General features: G+C 40.3%; 1 protein-coding gene across 4 annotated transcripts in view; it reads right to left on the bottom strand.

Moving 5' to 3' along the window:
• KPNA6 (karyopherin subunit alpha 6) overlaps positions 1–18,479 on the bottom strand; it is a 56,978-nt gene that overhangs the window by 13,686 nt on the left and 24,813 nt on the right. For 2 of the 4 annotated variants that reach the window (XM_011228281.3, XM_034648329.1), the window contains exons 2-5: positions 3,782–3,915; positions 2,383–2,475; positions 1,871–1,970; positions 672–766 (exon numbers count right to left, since the gene is read on the bottom strand). In XM_011228281.3, the coding sequence (XP_011226583.1) occupies positions 672–766; positions 1,871–1,970; positions 2,383–2,475; positions 3,782–3,915 (422 nt within the window). Of the gene's footprint in view, positions 1–671; positions 767–1,870; positions 1,971–2,382; positions 2,476–3,781; positions 3,916–12,142; positions 12,288–14,160; positions 14,285–18,479 lie in introns of those variants that run through there. The other 2 variants (XM_034648312.1, XM_011228282.3) reach the window with 2 other exon arrangements.

Below are 18,479 nucleotides of genomic sequence, written 5' to 3'. Positions count from 1 at the left end.
ATTACATATTTCTGAAAAGACAGATGCAGAGAGGCTAAATGATTTGCCTCAGGTCACATAGGTAATTAAAAGTGGACTAGAACCTTTGATATATGTATGTATTTTTAAGTAAACTCTACACCCAATGTGGGGCTCAAACTCATGACCCCAAGATCAAGAGTTGCATGCTCTACTGACTGAGCCAGTCAGGTGCCCCTAGAACCTTTGATTTATAACTGAATAATCAATCTGTCATATTAAGGTATCTTTCTTTCTTTTCTTTTTTTTAAAAGATTTATTTATTTATTTGAGAGAGAGCCAGAGCATACGAATGAGCACTGGGGTGTGTGTGGGGAAGACAGTGACGGAGAGAGAGTCTTAAGCAGACTTCATGCTGAGCATGGAGCCCAACCTGGGGCTCGACCGCACGACCCTGAGATCATGACCTGAGCCAAAGCCAAGAGTCAGATGCTTAACCGACTGCCACCCAAACACCTCTCTGGTATCTTTCCATTCAGACTGTTTTAGGGAAGAAATTTTGGCTCTCTTATTTGAGACCAAGACCTCTGAGGCATCTCTTAAATACTTCCTCATATCACTTGTCTATTTCCTGAGAGATGTGTCTATAGAAACACCCCACAATTTCTTGGGAAAACGGCTTTCATCTGGTACCCTTCTACACCAGGCCTCACCTGTAATGTACAATTCTCATTCCTCTTCAGAAACTCCACAAACCGATCCACCACTCCTGGAGTGTTGATAACTTCATCTATTGGAGGACTAGGCTCTGGAAGAGGGAGAAAGGAAGGAAAGGAAAAGTCAGCAGAGGTTTTGGCTGGTGCATTCACTGGGGTCAGTCCACCATCCTTCCTAGATAGTACTGACTGTCCTTATGGTATTCTCAAACTCCTTTTTGGTGAGGTAGTTTTCACAATTGGTAATCTTTGAAATGTGTGATACAGTTGAGATGCTAAAGAGAAAAGCAATCCTAAATTAAGTATACTCACCTTCGGCTTCCTGAAACTTAATTCCCGAAGTAAGGAATTAAGGAAGAGAAGAAAGCCCTAGAGATGGGGAACCCTCATCTAAATATTTCCCTTCTAAAAAGAGCATTTTTTTCTTGGGAGGACTGCTTCATATACTGAGACAAGAAGTACTTCTATCAAACATCAAATTTTTATTTTTTTATTTTTATTTATTTTTTTTTTAAAGATTTTTTATTTATTTATAAGACAGAGATAGAGACAGCCAGCGAGAGAGGGAACACAAACAGGGGGAGTGGGAGAGGAAGAAGCAGGCTCATAGCAGAGGAGCCTGACGTGGGGCTCGATCCCATAACGCCGGGATCACGCCCTGAGCCGAAGGCAGACGCTCAACCGCTCTGCCACCCAGGCGCCCCAAACATCAAATTTTTAATGAGTACAAACTGTGTGCCAGAAATGGTTCTAAGTAGTGGAGATAAAATAATGAACAAAGTCAAAAGTCTCTGCCCTCATAAAGCTTACATCTAACAAGGAGAGACATTGTATTATGTTAATAAGTGTAATGGGAAATAAAGAAGAGGTAGGGCAGGGTAAGAAGATTAAAAGTGCTGAGGGTGGAGGGGACCCACAATTTTAGACAGGGCATTAGGGCAGGCTTGTTGAGAACCTAGAATATGATCATAGAAGTGGAGAGCTGGCACACAGCTAGTTATCAGCAACCAGAGGATATGAGGAAGAGGGAACAGCCCGTGCAAAAAGAAGAATGTGCCTGACTTGTCCAAGGAATACCAAAGCAGTATGACTAAAGCAGAATGAGTGAAGGGTAGTAGCAGATGAGGTCAATGAGAGGAAACAAGAGGTTAAATCATGCAGGGCAGGGCCTCCCTGGGGAGGACCAGGCTTTGTACCTTTGGAGAGCAGTTTCCGGAACTTCTGTGTGGTTGCTAACTGCAGGTCAGAATCATCAGAAAAGAGCATCTCCACCATCTCTCGTGTGATCACACTCTCCTAGAACATAAGACAGATCTAAGACTTTGCAAACCAACACCAGAGCTAGATATGAGTACACATTCCTGCTTGGCATTCTGCTTTCTAAAGACTTGAGGGCTAAAGGATGGTATAACAGCAGGCTCAGGAGAAGGTATTTGTTGTTTAATCCATGGCTGCTTTAAGTTGGGACATTTGGATGATTCCTAACCTCTGAGGCAAATGATGGCTTCCCTTAAATATTGCCTCAGGTGTCTCCATCGCAGATGCAACCCCATTGATTCCTCATGCTGACCAGTTACAAAAGGGCCCATGGAAGAAAGAACTTAGCACGGTTGTTGGCAAAGCCACTAGATGACGAGAACTGCCAAATTTCTGTTCTGTAGACACCGGTACTTCCCAGGCCTGCCTGAAGCACATGCAAGGGCCTTACCCCAGTTGTAGAGCTCACATAGGAGTCCATGAGGAGACTGTCGAACATGGCGGCTTCTTCATTAATCAGCTCCACATTTCTCCGTTTAAAAAGCTGAAAGAAAAGAGAGTGGTAAAACTACTCACTGTAATGAACAAAGAATGATCCAATATTAAATTATGGCAATAACTGAGAAATGCTAGCATAGCTTAGATAACGCCAAGCTTAATATATTGACATGAAAAGATATTCAAGGGCTTTACTATGTTACACCTAATTGTTCACATTTTTTAAGAGAACTTTTTATTTTTATTTATTTATTTTTTAGTAAGCTCTATGCCCAGTGTGGGGCTTGAATTCATGACCTCGAGATTAAGAGTCGCATGTTCTACTGACTAAGCCAGCTAGGTGTCCCTAAGAGAACAGTTAAAGATTTCTGTGCCTTTTGTATAAAAGTTGATGCGTATGAAAGGCTTTGAAGGAAAGGAATATTAGTAAAGCAAGAGGGTGGGCAAAAGCAGGTCAGGTGACTGCATCTAGACCTGGGCAAGGCACCAGTACGGTGGTGGTTCATGGCAGAGCACAGATGATAAGGCATTAATAAAGTCTTAGTCCTAGGGAGACTTAACAAAGAATGGACTGAAGACACAGAATTAAGGCCGCCAGAATGGCTGATGAGCCTCTTAAAGAGCCAGGTCTAACACTGACTACTGGGGTGAAGAAGAGAGAAGGCATCGAGGGGCTAGAACTAGAATGTTATATTGAAGACATAAATGATGTCTAAATTGTTGTTTTTTTTTTGTTTTTTGTTTTTTTTTAAAGATTTTATTTTTATTTATTTGACAGAGACAGAGACAGCCAGCGAGAGAGGGAACACAAGCAGGGAGTGGGAGAGGAAGAAGCAGGCTCATAGCAGAGGAGCCTGATGTGGGGCTCGATCCCACAACACCGGGATCACGCCCTGAGCCGAAGGCAGACGCCCAACCGCTGTGCCACCCAGGCGCCCGTTTTTTTTTTTTTTTAATCACGAAAGAGTATGTGTGAGTGCAAGTTGGGGAAGGAGGGGCAGAGTGAGAGAGAGAATCTTAAGCAGGCTTCACGCCTGATTGGGGGGTGGGGTGGGAGCTCGAGCTCACAACCCTGAGATCATGACCTGAGCCAAAATCAAGAGTCAGATGCTTAACCGACTAAGCCACCTAGGCGCCCCATAAGTTGTTCTAAATTATGGAAAAGGAGAAAGGGACTGATTCTCTTTTTTCAAAGCTTCCAACATTTCTTTACAATAAAGGAAACTAGATGAGTGGCCCACAGAGCTATGCTATTTTCCTAAAGAGAAAGTGAGAATGAAAGGTGGAGACCAACCATGATGGCAGGATTGTTTTCCTGAACAGTATGTTCAAGCATACTCAGGTTAACCTACTTGTTGCTCCCGCTTCTGCTTCCGGAGCTGAATGCCCTCTTCCTCTCTTCTTCGTCTCATTTCCTCAGGGTTTAGGGCATTGTTCTTATAGCTCTTCATTCGATAATTGTCTTTCCCAGGGCTCGCCATGGTCTCTAGAAAAAGAGATAATACAAAAGTTCTTAAGACAGCATTTCCTTTTCACTGGGCTTCTGTCGCTACCCCGCCTCCCAACCTCCCCTACTCAGGGGGACAGAAGCTCCTCAAGGAGGCCTGATAATCTCAATAACTTAGCACCTGACATCTCATCTTTAAAACAGGGACATAACTTCCTATTTCATAGAGTTATAAGAAGGATTAAACAGGTTTATACCTGTGAAGTACTACTTAGAACAATGCTAGGCCATATGGTAAATGGTCACAGGTTATGATCACCTCTATGAAAGAGAGAAAACTTAACTTGTCCGATAAACTCAAATATATTTAACCAAGCTAGGTGACATACATTACAACATATCTAATTCAATGCAATACCATGTTATCTTTAATAACCCATATGTCCACGATCTATTTTTCAAATTAAAAGTTAAACTTTATGCTGTAATATTTGATACATACAAAAAGATGAAACATAACGTTAAGCTTCCAAGCAAAAAACACAATGAGCATCTGTAAACCCACCACCAAATCTAAGAACTAGAACATTATCAATATGCCTGAATCTTGTTGTGGGCCCTTACCCAGTCCTGGGCTCCTCCAGCCCCACTCCAACTCCAGCCAAAAGGAAACTGCTATGCTGAATTTCATTCATTTTGAAAAAACGTCTGCCTAGTATCTAAGTCTGAATAACCAGTTTATCAGTCATTCAGTAAAAACAGTGTCAACTTTTTAAAAATATTCAAGCATAGTTAACATACAGTGTTATATTAGTTTCAGGTGTACAATATAGTGATTCAACAATAGTACACATTACTCAGTGTTTATCAAGATAAGTGTGCTCTTAATCCCTATCACCTTTTACTCGTCCCCCCACCCACCTGCCCTCTGGTAACCACTGGTTTGTTCTCTATAGTTGAGTCTATTTTTTGGTTTGTCTCCTTCTTAAAAAACGGTGCCAATTAAAAAAAGTGTCTAATTAGCTAGTAACTTAATTACCCACAGGTGATTTTCCTCCAGACACATTTTCAAAGGTTGGGTTTGTACTGTTTCATCAAGGACATTATTTTTTTTTGAAGATTTTTTAAATTTATTCATTTGATAGAGACAGAGAGAGCACGAGCAGGGAGGGAGGCTGAGGGAGAGGGAGAAGCAGGCTTCCTGTTGAGCAGGGAGTCCAATGCAGGGGTCCCAGGACCCCAAGATCACAACCTGAGCCAAAGGCAGACACTCAACCGACTGAGCCATGCAGCACCCCCCCCCCATCAAGGACATTCTTAAGTGAAACTAGCAAAATTTTTTTCCAACAGTGAGTGAGTTAGTGGCAAATACATGGACTACTAGTACAGTATGGTGCCACTGTCTTGATTTGTTCTAAGGCACCAGACATTTCACCCATCACTGCTTTCGTACTTCTGCAGTACAAACATCAAAATAGTAAAAATGGCATATCACATTTTAAAATTTTTTCTAGCTATATTGAGATATAACTGATCTATAGCATCGTTTAAAGCACACAAAGTGATGATCTGCGCATCATACTGCAAGATGATTACCACAGGTTAGCTGACAACCATCACCTCAGTTACCGTGTGCATTGTGTGTGTGTGTGTGTGTGTGTGTGTGTGTGGTGAAAACATTTAAGATCTATTCTCTTACCAACTTCAAGTATATAGTACAGTGCTGTTAACTACAGTCACCATGCTATACATCGGATCCCCAGAACTTACTTTACAACTGAAGTTTGTACTTGTTGACCACCTTCATCCACTCCCCCCACCCCAGACTGGCGACCACCAATCTACAGTTTCTGAGTTTGGTCTTTTCAGATTTTTCACATACATGGATTTATATTTGTCTTTCTCTTTTCGACTTATTTCACTTAGCATAATGACCTCAAGATTCACCCATATTGTCACAAATGGCAGAATTCCTTTCTTTTTATAGCCGAATAATAGCCCATTGTTTATATATATACATCATGTTTTCTTTATCTATTCATCTGTTGATGGGACACTGAGGTTGTTTTCATGTCTTGGTTCCTGTAAATATTGCTGCAATGACACCAGGGGACAGATATCTCTTTGACATAGTGATTTCATCTCAAGAAAGTGGTATCGATGGGTAATATGGTAGTTATATTTTTAATTTTTTTTGAGGTAGCTCCATACTCTTTTCCATAGTAGCTATACTTATTTACATTATTATTATTATTTTTTTAATTAAAGTACACTCTACACCCAGTGTGGGGCTTGAACTCACCATCCTGAGATCAAGAGTTGCAACTCTATTGACTGAGCCAGCCAGGCACCCCTACCCACTTACATTCTTACCAGCAGTGTACAAACCTTCCCTTTGCTCCAGATTCTTGCCAACACTTGTTATCTCTTGGGGTTTTTAAAGTTTTTATTTATTTATTCAGTTAAGTAACCTCTACACCCAAGGTGGAGCTTGAACTCACTACACCAAGATCAAGAGTTCCATGCTCTTCCAACTGAGCCAGCCAGGCAGACCTTAACTCTTGTTTTTTTGATAATAGCCATTCTAATAGGAGTGAGGTGATACCTCACTATGGTTTTGATTTGCATTTCCTTGATGGCTGGTGATGTTAAGCACCTTTTTAATGTAGCTGTTGGCCACTCATATGTCTGGCTCTGGGAAAAATGTCTATTCAGGTCCTCTGCCCATTTTTAATTAGAGTATTTGGGTTCTGTTGTTGTTGAGTTGTATGAGCTCCTTACATATTTTGGATATTAACTCCTTATCAGATACAATAAATATTTTCTCCCATTCTACAGGTTGTCTTTTAATTTTGTTGACTATTTTTTTTTTTTTGCTGTATAGAACTTCTCTTTTTTAAAAAGATTTTTATTTATTCTTCTGACAGAGAGAGAGGGAGCGCACGAGTAGGCAGAGCACTGACAGAGGGAGAGGGAGAAGCAGACTCCCACTGAGCAGGGAGCCCGATGCGGGGCTCAAGCCTAGGACCCTGGGATCATGACCTGAACCTAAGGCAGATGCTTAACTGACCGAGCCACTCAGGCGCCCCTGTAACAGCAGCTTTTAAGTTAAGTTCAAGCTTTCTTAGTTTGATGTAGTCCCACTTCTTTATCTTTGCTTTTGTTTTATGTTTTTGGTGTCATATCCAAAATAATCATTGCCAAGACCACGATCTTTATTTCCAATGTTTTCTCCTAGGGGTTTTATAGTTTCGGTTCTTACCAATTAAGTCTCTAATCCGTTTTGAGTTGGCAAACAACATCTTAGTCTTCACTTCCCAGGCCCTCTGAAATACTCCGCAGCTCACATTTTGAGAACTCTCAAGGAATGAATTGCTGGGTTGTAGGCAGGTAAATGTTAAACCTGACCAACTAGCACCATGTTGCCTTCCATTGTGATACCAATTTACACTATCTTAGCAATATACAACAGGTTCCCATTGATATATATGTTATCACTTGGAATTTCCACTTTTGTCAATCTACTGTGTATAAGGCATTTCACTGATAATGATCTGCATATCCCAGATTACTAATGAGGTTAGATTTTATATTTATTAGCCATGTTTCCCCTTCTGTGAAAAATCTATTTGTGTATTTTGAATATTTTTCTATTGAATTATTTGCCCTTTTCTTATTAATCTTTAGTTCTTTAGATATTCTGTTGTTAATCACTTGTGGGTTATTTGTTTTATAAATATCTTCTAGCATTTTGAAGCTTTTCAGTTTTTTCAATTTTTACTTTATGGAGTTCTTTAACAAGAAGTTCTTGGGACGCCTGGGTGGCTCAGTCATTAAGCATCTGCCTTCGGCTCAGGGCGTGATCCCAAGAGTACTGGGATTGAGCCCCACATCAGGCTCCTCTGCTGGGAGCCTGCTTCTTCCTCTCCCACTCCCCCTGCCTGTGTTCCCTCTCTCGCTGGCTAGCTGTCTCTGTCAAATAAATAAAATCTTTAAAAAAAAAAAAGAAGAAGTTCTTAATATATATATATATTATGTAGTTAAAATTTTCTTTTACACTTAGCTTTTTCCATGTGTCTTGTTTAATAAATCCTTTCATGCTCCCCAAATCAGAAAGATAGCTTATGTCTTCTAGAGGTTTTAAAGCTTGCCTTTTACATGCAAATGTTTCATCTACTTGAAATTTGTGCATATGAGGTAGGGATTCAATTTCATTTTTTTTCCAATGTGGATAAATAACTGTCTTAGCATGGTTTACTGAACATTTTCCTTTCTCACTATGCCACTCCTGTCATCAAGCAAATCTCCCTCTATGACCAAGTCTAGTTTTAGAATCTCTACCAATGGTCAATTTCTTTCTTGCTCCAACATCATATTTTCTCTTTTTAAAAAAAAAAAAAAGATTTTATTTGCGGGGTGCTTGGGTGGTTCAGTCCATTAAGTGTCTGACTCCTAGTTTTGGCTCAGGTCATGATCTCGGGGTCATGGGATCGAGTCCCCTGTTGGGCTCTGCTTGAGATTCTTCCTCTCCCTCTGCCCCCTCCCCCAATCTCTAACATAAATAAATCTTTTTTAAAAAAAGATTTTAGGGTGATGGGCATTAAGGAAGGCATATGATGTGATGAGCACTGGGTGTCATATGCAACTGATGAATTACTGAACTCTACAACTGAAACTAATGATGTACTACTATATGTTGGCTAATTGAATTTAAATTAAAAAAAGATTTATTTATTTGAGAGAGAGAGTCACAGAGAGAGAGAGAGAGAGAGAAGCAGGTTCCTTGCTGAGCAGGGGGCCTGATATGGGGCTCAATCCCAGGACCCTGGGATCATGACCCACGTCAAAGGCAGTCAACTGAACCACACAGGTGCCCTGGCATATATCTCTGATCAGGTTAAAAAAGGTCCCTGTATTCCTAATTTTCTGTAGGTTTTTAATCATAACTAACTGTTGATTATTATCCAATCCTTTTTCTGCATCTACTGAGATGGTATGTGGTTTTTCTCTTTAAAAGGCATAATGAATGCATTACACTATAGATTTTCTAATATAAAATTACCCATGAGTGCACCTAGGTGGCTCAGTTGGTTGTGTCTGCCTTCAGCTCAGGTCATCATCTCCAGGTCCTCAGATAGCGCCCTGCACTGGGCCTGCTTTGCAGGGAGTCTGCTTCTCCTTCTTCCTCTGACCCTCCCCACTGCTCGTTCTCTCTCTCTCAAATAAATAAATATATAAACTCTTTTTAAAATAAATAAAATTACCCATGAGATCCTGTTTAAGCCTCACTTGGTCAGGAAGAATTCGTTTTTTATAAACTGCTGGTTATGTTTTAATATTATTTAGAATGTTTGTATCCTTGCTCACAAGTGACATAAGAAAAGTATAGGACCTTCTCATTCTCCTTTGGTGTTACCAAAATAAATGCTCCCTGGGTACCTGGGTGGCTTAGTTGGTAAAGTGTCAGTTCTTGGTGTCTGCTCAGGTCATGATCTCATAGGTCTTGGGACTGAGCTCCAAGTCTGGCTTGGTGCTCAGCGGGGAGTCTGCTTGAAGATTCTCTCCCTCAGCCCCTACCCCCACTCGCTCTTTCTGAAAACAAATAAACCTTAAAAAAAAAAGAAAGAAAGAAATACCTCTTCTTTTCCTGTTTTCTGAATGCTTAAGAGTAAAATAACTAATTTATTGAAAATTTGGCAGAACTCCTCTGTAAAACCACTTAGGCCTGGCATTTTCTTTGTGGAATAGTCTTTACTGTTGATTCAATATATTTCATGATTATAAGGCTAGTCAAATATCCTATTTGAGTCAACTGTAGTAACTTACGTTATTCTAAGAATGTCATTTTCAAAGGTGTCAGCATAAAGTTGTTAATGTTCTTTTTAATTTCCTTACTTGTAGTTCTTTTTTTTTCATTTCTAATATTATTTATATCCTCATTTGTTCTTTTTAAAAATCTTACCAGATTTGACTTCTTTTAGTCTTCTGAAAGATCTAAGTTTTGCCTTTTTTAATCCTCTCTACTGCACGATTTTTCTCCTTTCTACTTAAAAAAAGATTTTATTTGAGAGCACGCACACAAGAATGCATGGATAGAGGGCGGGAGGCACAGGGAGAAGAAGTAGACTCCCCGCTGAGCAGGGAGCCTGACATGGGGCTCAGTCCCAGGACCCTGAGATCATGACCTGAGCTGAAGTCAGATGCTTAATCGACTGAGCCACCCAGGAGCCCCTCCTTTCTACTTTTTTCTAACTCATGTACCTAAGTCATTAATATTCAGACTTTTTATTTTGGTTATTATCTTCCTAAGGCTTTTAAATTTCCTTCAAATTAATATTCATTGTAATTCACTGTAATTGAATACTTAATTTCCATCAGTTTTATTTGGATCATGAGTGTTCTTTTAAATTAGTAGTATTTGGGGACTGACTTTTTCTGTTATTTACTTCTACTATAATTACACTGTAGTTAGAGTCTCAGAGATTCTTTTAAATTTACGTATCTTCCTTGACTTATGACTGGGCTATGCCCACATAAACCCACTGTTATGCTGATGATACTATAAGTCAAAAATGCATTTAATACGCCTAACCTACTGCACATCATAACTTAGCCTACCCTACCTTAAATGTGTTCAGAACACTCACATTAGCCTACAGTTGGGCAAAATCATCTAACACGCCTATTTTATAGTAACATATTCACTATCTCATGTAACTTATTGAATAATGTATGGAAAGTGGAAAAAAAAAAAAAGAATGTCCCTATGGGCACAGAATGGTTTTAAGTGTACCAGTTGTTTACCCTTGTGATCACATGGCTGACAGGGAGCTGGGGCTCACTGCTGCTGGCCAGCATTAGGAGAGAGTATTGTACCACATATCACCAGACTGGGAAAAGACCTAAATTCAAGATTCAAAGTAATGTTTATACTGAATGTGTATTGCTTTCACAACATGGTAAAGTAAAAAAAAAAAGGTAAGTTGAGCCATCATTAAGTCAGGAACCATCTATATTGAGATTTGCTTTTTTGGCTTAAAATGTATTCAATTAAGTGCCCCATGTGTCCTTGAGAAGAATCTGTATTCTTTAATAATTGTTCATGGCATTCTATATACCATGTGTCCATTAAATCAAGTTGTTCCCCATGTTGTTCAACTCTTCCATTGCTTTACTAGTTTTTTTCTTGACATCCAACACTGAATGTATCCATTTCACCCTGCAGTTTCTTTTGCTCTATTTATTCTAAGACAATTTTATTAGAGGTACACACATTTAGAACAGTCCTTTCTTCCTGGTGTATTTAAGAATTTTTTTAAAAAATTGTAAACAGCCTAATTATTCCTTAATAATGCTTTTTGTCTTACTTTGTTAGACATTAACATAGCTATCTATCACTTCCATTCCAGTCATGGTGGAATAAGAGGGACTGGATTTACCTTCTTGCTGTAAACTGTTTCAGATATTGGACATGAGGCGGTGAAAATCTGTGATCCCCAAGAGTGTGAGCCCTACTTATCTCCTTGACTTTCTGCCTGGAAGGATGTCCTAGACCACTGAGCAGGGAGAGAGTTACCAAACAGCACAGCGATCTTACTAGTTGGGGAAAGAGACTAGAGGGTTTAAGGAGATTGAGACACCTGGAACCTGTGAGGCATAATTCCAGAGAAGAGTGAGATACACAGAAAAAACCCTCAGGAAATCTGCTTGAGATTCCCTTATATCACTGCTGAAGACTAACGGCGGGAAGGCACTTGATGAATCAGAAATGGAAATTCCTCACTGATCACTCAGAGCATTCAGGGAAGACCCTAGAAGGGCTATGCTTTAACAGTGAGATTAAACTATCCCTATAAAGGACTACTAACAAAGTTTAAAAACAACACTTAAAGTGATCAACTGAGCAGAATGTAACAACTGCCTATAAAGCTCTACATCCTTTAAAAAAGCAAAACAAAAATTACATCAAAAATCCAATTAAAAACTTACAGATATGCCAAAAAGCAGGGCAATATGACCCGCAGTCAGAAGAAAAATCAACCAACAGAGACAGACCCCAAAATGATGCTGCAGTGCAAATGCTATCAAATGGCCTAATATACCTGTTGCTGGAGTCACAGGAGAAAAAGTGGGGTGCAGGAGGAAGGGAGACAGAAAAAAAACTTATGAAGAAACAAAGACTGAAAAATTTCCAAATTTGATCCCATATGCCCAAGAAATCACAATAAACGTTAAGTACGATAATAACAAAGAAAATCAGGGGCACCTGGATGGATGGTAGAGTCAAGTCAGCATCCGACTCTTGGTTTCAGCTCAGGTGATCTCAGGCTTGTGAGATTCAGTCCTGTGCGAAGCTCGGTGCTCAACACGGAGTCGGCTTGGATTCTCTCTCCCTCTCCTTCTTCCTCTGCCCCCCGCCCCCCGCGCCGCCCCTTGCACACAAATGCACGCACTCTCTCTCTCAAATAAATATAAAAAACAAAACAAAGAAAATCACACTAAGGCACATCATAGCAAAATTCCTGAAAACCAGTGATAAAGCAAATCTGAAAAACAGCTAGAATGACTCATTACACACAGAAGACCAAAGGTAAGAATGACATGACTTCTTGCCAGAAACTATAGAAGTCAGAAGATAATGAAATACCATCTTTTGTGTACTGAAGGAAACCTGTCAAACTAGAATTCTACACCCAATGAAAATGCTTTCAAAAATGAAACTGAAATAGGAATCAACTTCTTCAAAAAAAGGCTGAGACTTTGTCCGTAGCAGACATGAACTAAAGAAATACTACAGTTCTAAAACAAAAACAACAAACTACAGTTCTCTGTAGAAGGAAAATGATACCAGATGGTAACTCAAATCCTCACAAAAGGAAGGATAGTAGAAATGGTAAACATATGGGTACGTATAAAATAACTTTATCCCATTTAAGACATTTCTTTAAAACCAATAAGCCAATAATGGAGATAAAATGGAATTATATATAAAACAAAAACAGGCCAAGACACATGACAAATAGAAAAAAAACTGATTTCCAGAGTTACAATATTTGAATATTATAATATTCAAATCTCCAGTTTTTAATTAAAAACAGGTAAGCATGGCTCATTCGAAAGGACAAAATAAATTAACAGAAACTATCCCTGAGAGGGGCGCCTGGGTGGCACAGCGGTTAAGCATCTGCCTTCGGCTCAGGGCGTGATCCCGGCTTTGTGGGATTGAGCCCCACATCAGGCTCCTCTGCTATGAGCCTGCTTCTTCCTCTCCCACTCCCCCTGCTTGTGTTCCCTCTCTCACTGGCTGTCTCTATCTCTGTTGAATAAATAAATAAAATCTTAAAAAAAAAAAAATTAAAAAAAAAAAAAAGAAACTATCCCTGAGAAAACTCAGATACTTGACATACTAGACAAAGACTTTTAAACGGTCTTAAATACAAAGAGCTAAAAATAAACAAAGGAAATCAGGAAGACAATGCATGAACAAAATGAGTATCAACAAACAGATAAAGAAAAACAGAAGTTCTGGAGTGGAGGGGTGCCTGGCTGGCTCAGTTGGGAGAAGCAAGTGACTCTTGATCTTGGGGTTCTGAATTTGAGCCCCACGTTGGATGTAGAGATTACTTAAATAAATAAAAAAACTTAAAAAGAGAAGTTCTGGAGTTGAAAAGTACAATAACTGAAATGAAAAATTCACTAGAGGGGTTCAATGGAAGATGTGAGCAGATGATAGAAGCAACAAACCTGAAGACAGGAACACTGAAATTATGAAATCTGAGGAGCAGAAAGGAAGAAGAGTGAAAAGTAACAAGAGCCTAGAAGATCCATCAAATTTGAACAAGCATTATGGGAGTCAAAACAGAAAAAGGGACAGAAAGAATTTAAGAAATAATGGCAGAGGGGTGCCTGGGTGGTGCAGTCGTTAAGCGTCTGCCTTCGGCTCAGGACATGATCCCAGCGTTCTGGGATCAAGCCCCACATCAGGCTCCTCCGCTAGGAGCCTGCTTCTTCCTCTCCCACTCCCCCTGCTTGTGTTCCCTCTCTTGCTGGCTGTCTGTGTCAAATAAATAAAATCTTAAAAAAAAAACACAACAAAACAAACCTAGAACTTAAAATAATAATAATGGCAGAAAACCTCCCAAATTCAATGTAAGTCATGAATCTACCTATAAAGATGTTCACTGAATCCCAAGGAGCATAAACTCCACATCTAGACACAATCAAACTGCTGAGAGTCAAAGACACAAAGAGAATCTTACAACCAGTGAGGGAGAAGCGACTCACCACATGAGAATTTCTCATTAGAAACCATGAAGGCCAGAAGGCACTGGGATGACAAATAAAGACCCAAAAGGGGGCGCCTGGGTGGCACAGCGGTTTAAGCGTCTGCCTTCGGCTCAGGGCGTGATCCCGGCGTTATGGGTTCGAGCCCCACATCAGGCTCCTCTGCTGTGAGCCTGCTTCTTCCTCTCCCACTCCCCCTGCTTGTGTTCCCTCTCTCGCTAGCTGTCTCTATCTCTCCCAAATAAATAAATAAAATCTTTAAAAAAAAAAAAAAAAAAAAGACCCAAAAGAAAAAAAAATGTCAAAGAATTCTACATCTGACAGAATTGTGCTTCAAAAACAAGGGAGAAATTAAGACATTTCTGATAAACAGAAGCTGAGGAAGTATGTTACCACTAGACCTGCTAAACAAGAAATACTAAAGGGAGTTCTTCAAACTTAAAATGAAAGGAAATGAAAGGACACTCTACAGTAACTTGAAGCCAGTAAAGGTAACTACATGGGTAAACATAAAAAATAGTATTATTGTATTTTTGGTTTGTAACTCTACTTTTTATTTCCTACATGATTTAAAGGACAAACGTATAAAATAATTATAAATCTGTGTTGCCAGGCATACAGCGTGTAAAGATGTAATTTGTGACGGCAACAACATAAAGGGAATAGGAACTGTACAGAAACAGACTTTTTAAAGTTAAGTTGGTACCAATTCAACCTAGATTGCTATAAATGGAGGATGTTAAATGTAATCCCCATAGTAACCACAATATCTAAAAAAAAAATACATACACAAAATAGAAATTAAAAATATACACAAAAGGAAATGAGAAGGGAATCAAAACAATTAACTACCAAAAACCAACTAAACACAAAAGGCAGTAATAGAGGAAGAGAGGGACAAAAAAGGTGCAAGACAAAAAGAACAGTGTGTAAAATGCCAGAAGTCCTTCTTTATCAGTAATATATTATATGTAAATGTAAGCTCTCCAGTCACTATACATTGTCTGCAAAGACTTACTGCATATCCAAAGACATGAACAAGTTTCAAGTAAATGGATGGAAAAAGATATTTCATCCATATGGTAATCAAAAGAGAGCTGGGATAGCTATGCTAACATCAGACAAAAAACTTCAAGTCAAAAATTGTTACAAGAGATAAAGAAGGACATTATATACTGATAATAGGGTCAATTCATCAAGAAGATATGGCACTTATAAAACGTAAGTGCACCAGGGTGGCTGGGTAGCTCAGCTGGCTTAAGGGGCTAACTCTTGGTTTTGGCTCAGGTCCTGATCTCAGGTCTCCAGATCAAGCTCAGCATGGCGTCTGCTTCAGATTCTCTCTCTCCCTCTTCCTCTGCCCCTCCCCTGGCTCATGTGTGCTCTCTATTTCAAATAAGTCAATCTTTAAAAAAAAAAACAACGAACACTTAAATAGAAGATTAGTAAGGAAACAGAGGACTTCAACAACATTATGAATCAGCTAGACCTAAAAAGACCCATTGAACTCTCCACCCAACAACAGAATATACCTTCTCAGGTATACATGGAACATTCTCCACGACAGACCTTATAGGCCACGGAGAATCTCAATGAATTCTAAAACATTAAAATCAGACAAAGTATCTTCTTTGACCATATGGAATGAAGCCAGAAATTCACAAATATATGGAAACTAACAACATACTCTTAAATAATAAAGTTGGAGGACTCACACTTCCTGATTTTATAACTTACTACAAAGCTACAGTAATCAGAATAGTGTGGTACTGGCGTAAGGGTGTTTACAGATCAATGGAATAAAATTCAGAGTGTAGAAAATAAATTCACACATCTATAGCCAGCCAGAAAATGTTAATAAGGGTATCAAGTCCATTCAATGGAGTATGAATAGTCTCTTCAAAAAACAGTGAAGGGACAACGAGATTTCCAGATCCAAAGGAATGAAGTTGGACACCTAGCTTACACCATATACAAAAATTAACTCAAAATGGATCAGCAACCTAAATACAAGCCAAGACCATAAAATGCTTAGAATAATACACAGCGGGGCGCCTGGGTGGCTCAGCTGGTTAAGCATCTGCCTTTGGCTCAGGTTGTGATCCCAGGGTCCTGGGATCCAGCCCCCTCCCCCAGGCTCTCTGCCCAGTGGGGACTCTGCTTCTCCCTCTCCCTATGCCGCTCCCCCATGCTTGTGCTCTCTTGCTCTGACAAATAAATAAATAAAATCTTAAAAAAAAAAAAAAACCCAAACCAACCCAGAAACTAGCCAATCCTCAACTGTTTACTCTGCCCTGCCTTCACTTTCCCTCAGAAACCTCAGTAAAGGCTCTGGCCTAAATTGGCTTGCCCCCGCCCCTTCTGCCTCCTGACCACTTGGTGCTTTCTTCTGTGACCCTATATGCATGCAGTGGCTCCTTCTCTGACCTATGAGCATAACAAACTTCTTCCTTCCACACCTCATTCTCTAAATTTCTAACTGGAAACAGTTACTAAAGTATTGCTAAAGGGGTGAAAAATAAGCTTCATAGGCACACAGAAAGAACAAGTAACTCTAAGACTGCCCCCTCCTGAAGTGGTTGGGGTGACTGTAATGAGAGTTTATTATTTAAAAAAAAAATATTTATTCATTCATTCATTCATTCATTCATTCATTCATTTGACACAGAGCGAGAGCAAGCGAGAGCAAGCACGCACCAGCATGAGTGAGTGCGCACAGAAGCAGGGGGTAGTGGCAGAAGGAGAGGGAGAAGCAGGCTCCCCACTGAGCAGGGAAGCCCAATGGCCGGCTCAATCCTAGGACCCTGGGATCATGACCTGAGCTGAAGGCAGATGCTTAACCAACTGAGCCACCCAGGTGCCCCTGTAATGAGAGTTCAGAGTTTAAAAATATCTCCTAAGATAAGATTTGGGCTGGTTCTTTAACCAGGAAATCACGTTGGGGGTGGAAACACCCATACATAAATGGGAGGGGGACAGAGTAGAGTCTACTAAGAGAATCTGAGTGAAAGAGAAATGAAAAGGGAAGTTGAAAAGAGATTAATTCCAGAGCTAGAGAAACTGAGGAAATGAAACTTCAGAGAAGGTGCCTCGGTCATTCTGGAAAGTAGCTTGGGTGAACCAACTGCAGCAGTGGGTCTTCGAATGTGTGAGTCTCCACATCCACTTGACGAAGCCCAAGTGAATTTATTATTTTTTTTAAAGATTTTATTTATTTATCAGAGAGAGAGAGCACAAGCAGGGGGAGCAGCAGGCAGAGGGAGAGGCAGGCTCCCCGTTGAGCAAGGAGCCCAATGCAGGACTCGATCCCAGGACCCTGGGATCATGACCTGAGCCGAAGGCAGACGCCTACCTGACTGAGCCACCCAGGTGACCCTAAGTGAATTTATTATTAAAAAAAAATTCTAGGGGACTGCAGTGGCCTCCCTTGGGGTCCCTGATTACTCTGGTACCTGGAGACTAAAGAGGCACAGGACAAATTCCTAAAGGTAGCACTATGGATTGCTGTCCTCCATTACCTGACACATGGTTTTTCATGACTCTGAGTCTGGGCTCTCCCAGAGGGCTGTCCCCTCCTTCGAGCAGAGCTGACAGCAAAGCTGGAAGGAGAACCAGGCTGTGCTTCTTTAGTCACCATGGTGACAAGAAACTATCACAAGTATTTGCTTATGACTTCATTGGAGAAGCCAGGCAGGGGAGGTTAGATTGGAAGAAGGAACAACTGCAGACGCACATCTGGAATCAGCAACCAAAGGAATGCTGGACTTTCATTTAGGGACCAGTAGGCAAAGGGGCTTTTTTCATCATGCACTTCTCTACTTGCTGGGGCTGGATCAAAAAATCCACGATACAGGTGCCTGGGTGGCTCAGCAAAAGCACTTGCTTTTGGCTCAGGTCATGAACCTGGGGTACTGGGATCAAGTCCTGAGCTGGGCTCCCTGCTTAGTGGAGAGCCTGCTTCTCCCTCTCTCTCTCTGCCCCCGCCCCACTTGTGCTCTCTTTCTCCCTCCCTCTCTCTTTCTCGCTCTATCTCAAATAAATTTTTAAAACTCTTAAAAAAAAAGAAAGAAATCCATGATACAAATATACCTTTTCTAGCTTCTGTCTTAGGCAGTCTTTGGGTTTTCTTAGTCAAGGAACTCTCTCAAAGTAAATAGGTTCCTGAAGTTATACCTCCCATTTCTAGGAAATAAACGGCTAATGCTACCATGCACTATCTATAAACTTTTAGAACCAAGGGACCAGTAATAATAATACAAGATAGGCAAGGACCCTGTTATGCCCTGAATTCTGCCCTGCCTCCAACTCCTATGTCGAAG

This window comes from Ailuropoda melanoleuca, chromosome 2 (assembly GCF_002007445.2).
Source record: "Ailuropoda melanoleuca isolate Jingjing chromosome 2, ASM200744v2, whole genome shotgun sequence".
NCBI classification, from domain to species: domain Eukaryota; kingdom Metazoa; phylum Chordata; class Mammalia; order Carnivora; family Ursidae; genus Ailuropoda; species Ailuropoda melanoleuca.
Note: the sequence above shows the minus strand (reverse complement) of the source record. Positions and strands in the feature narration are given on the sequence as shown.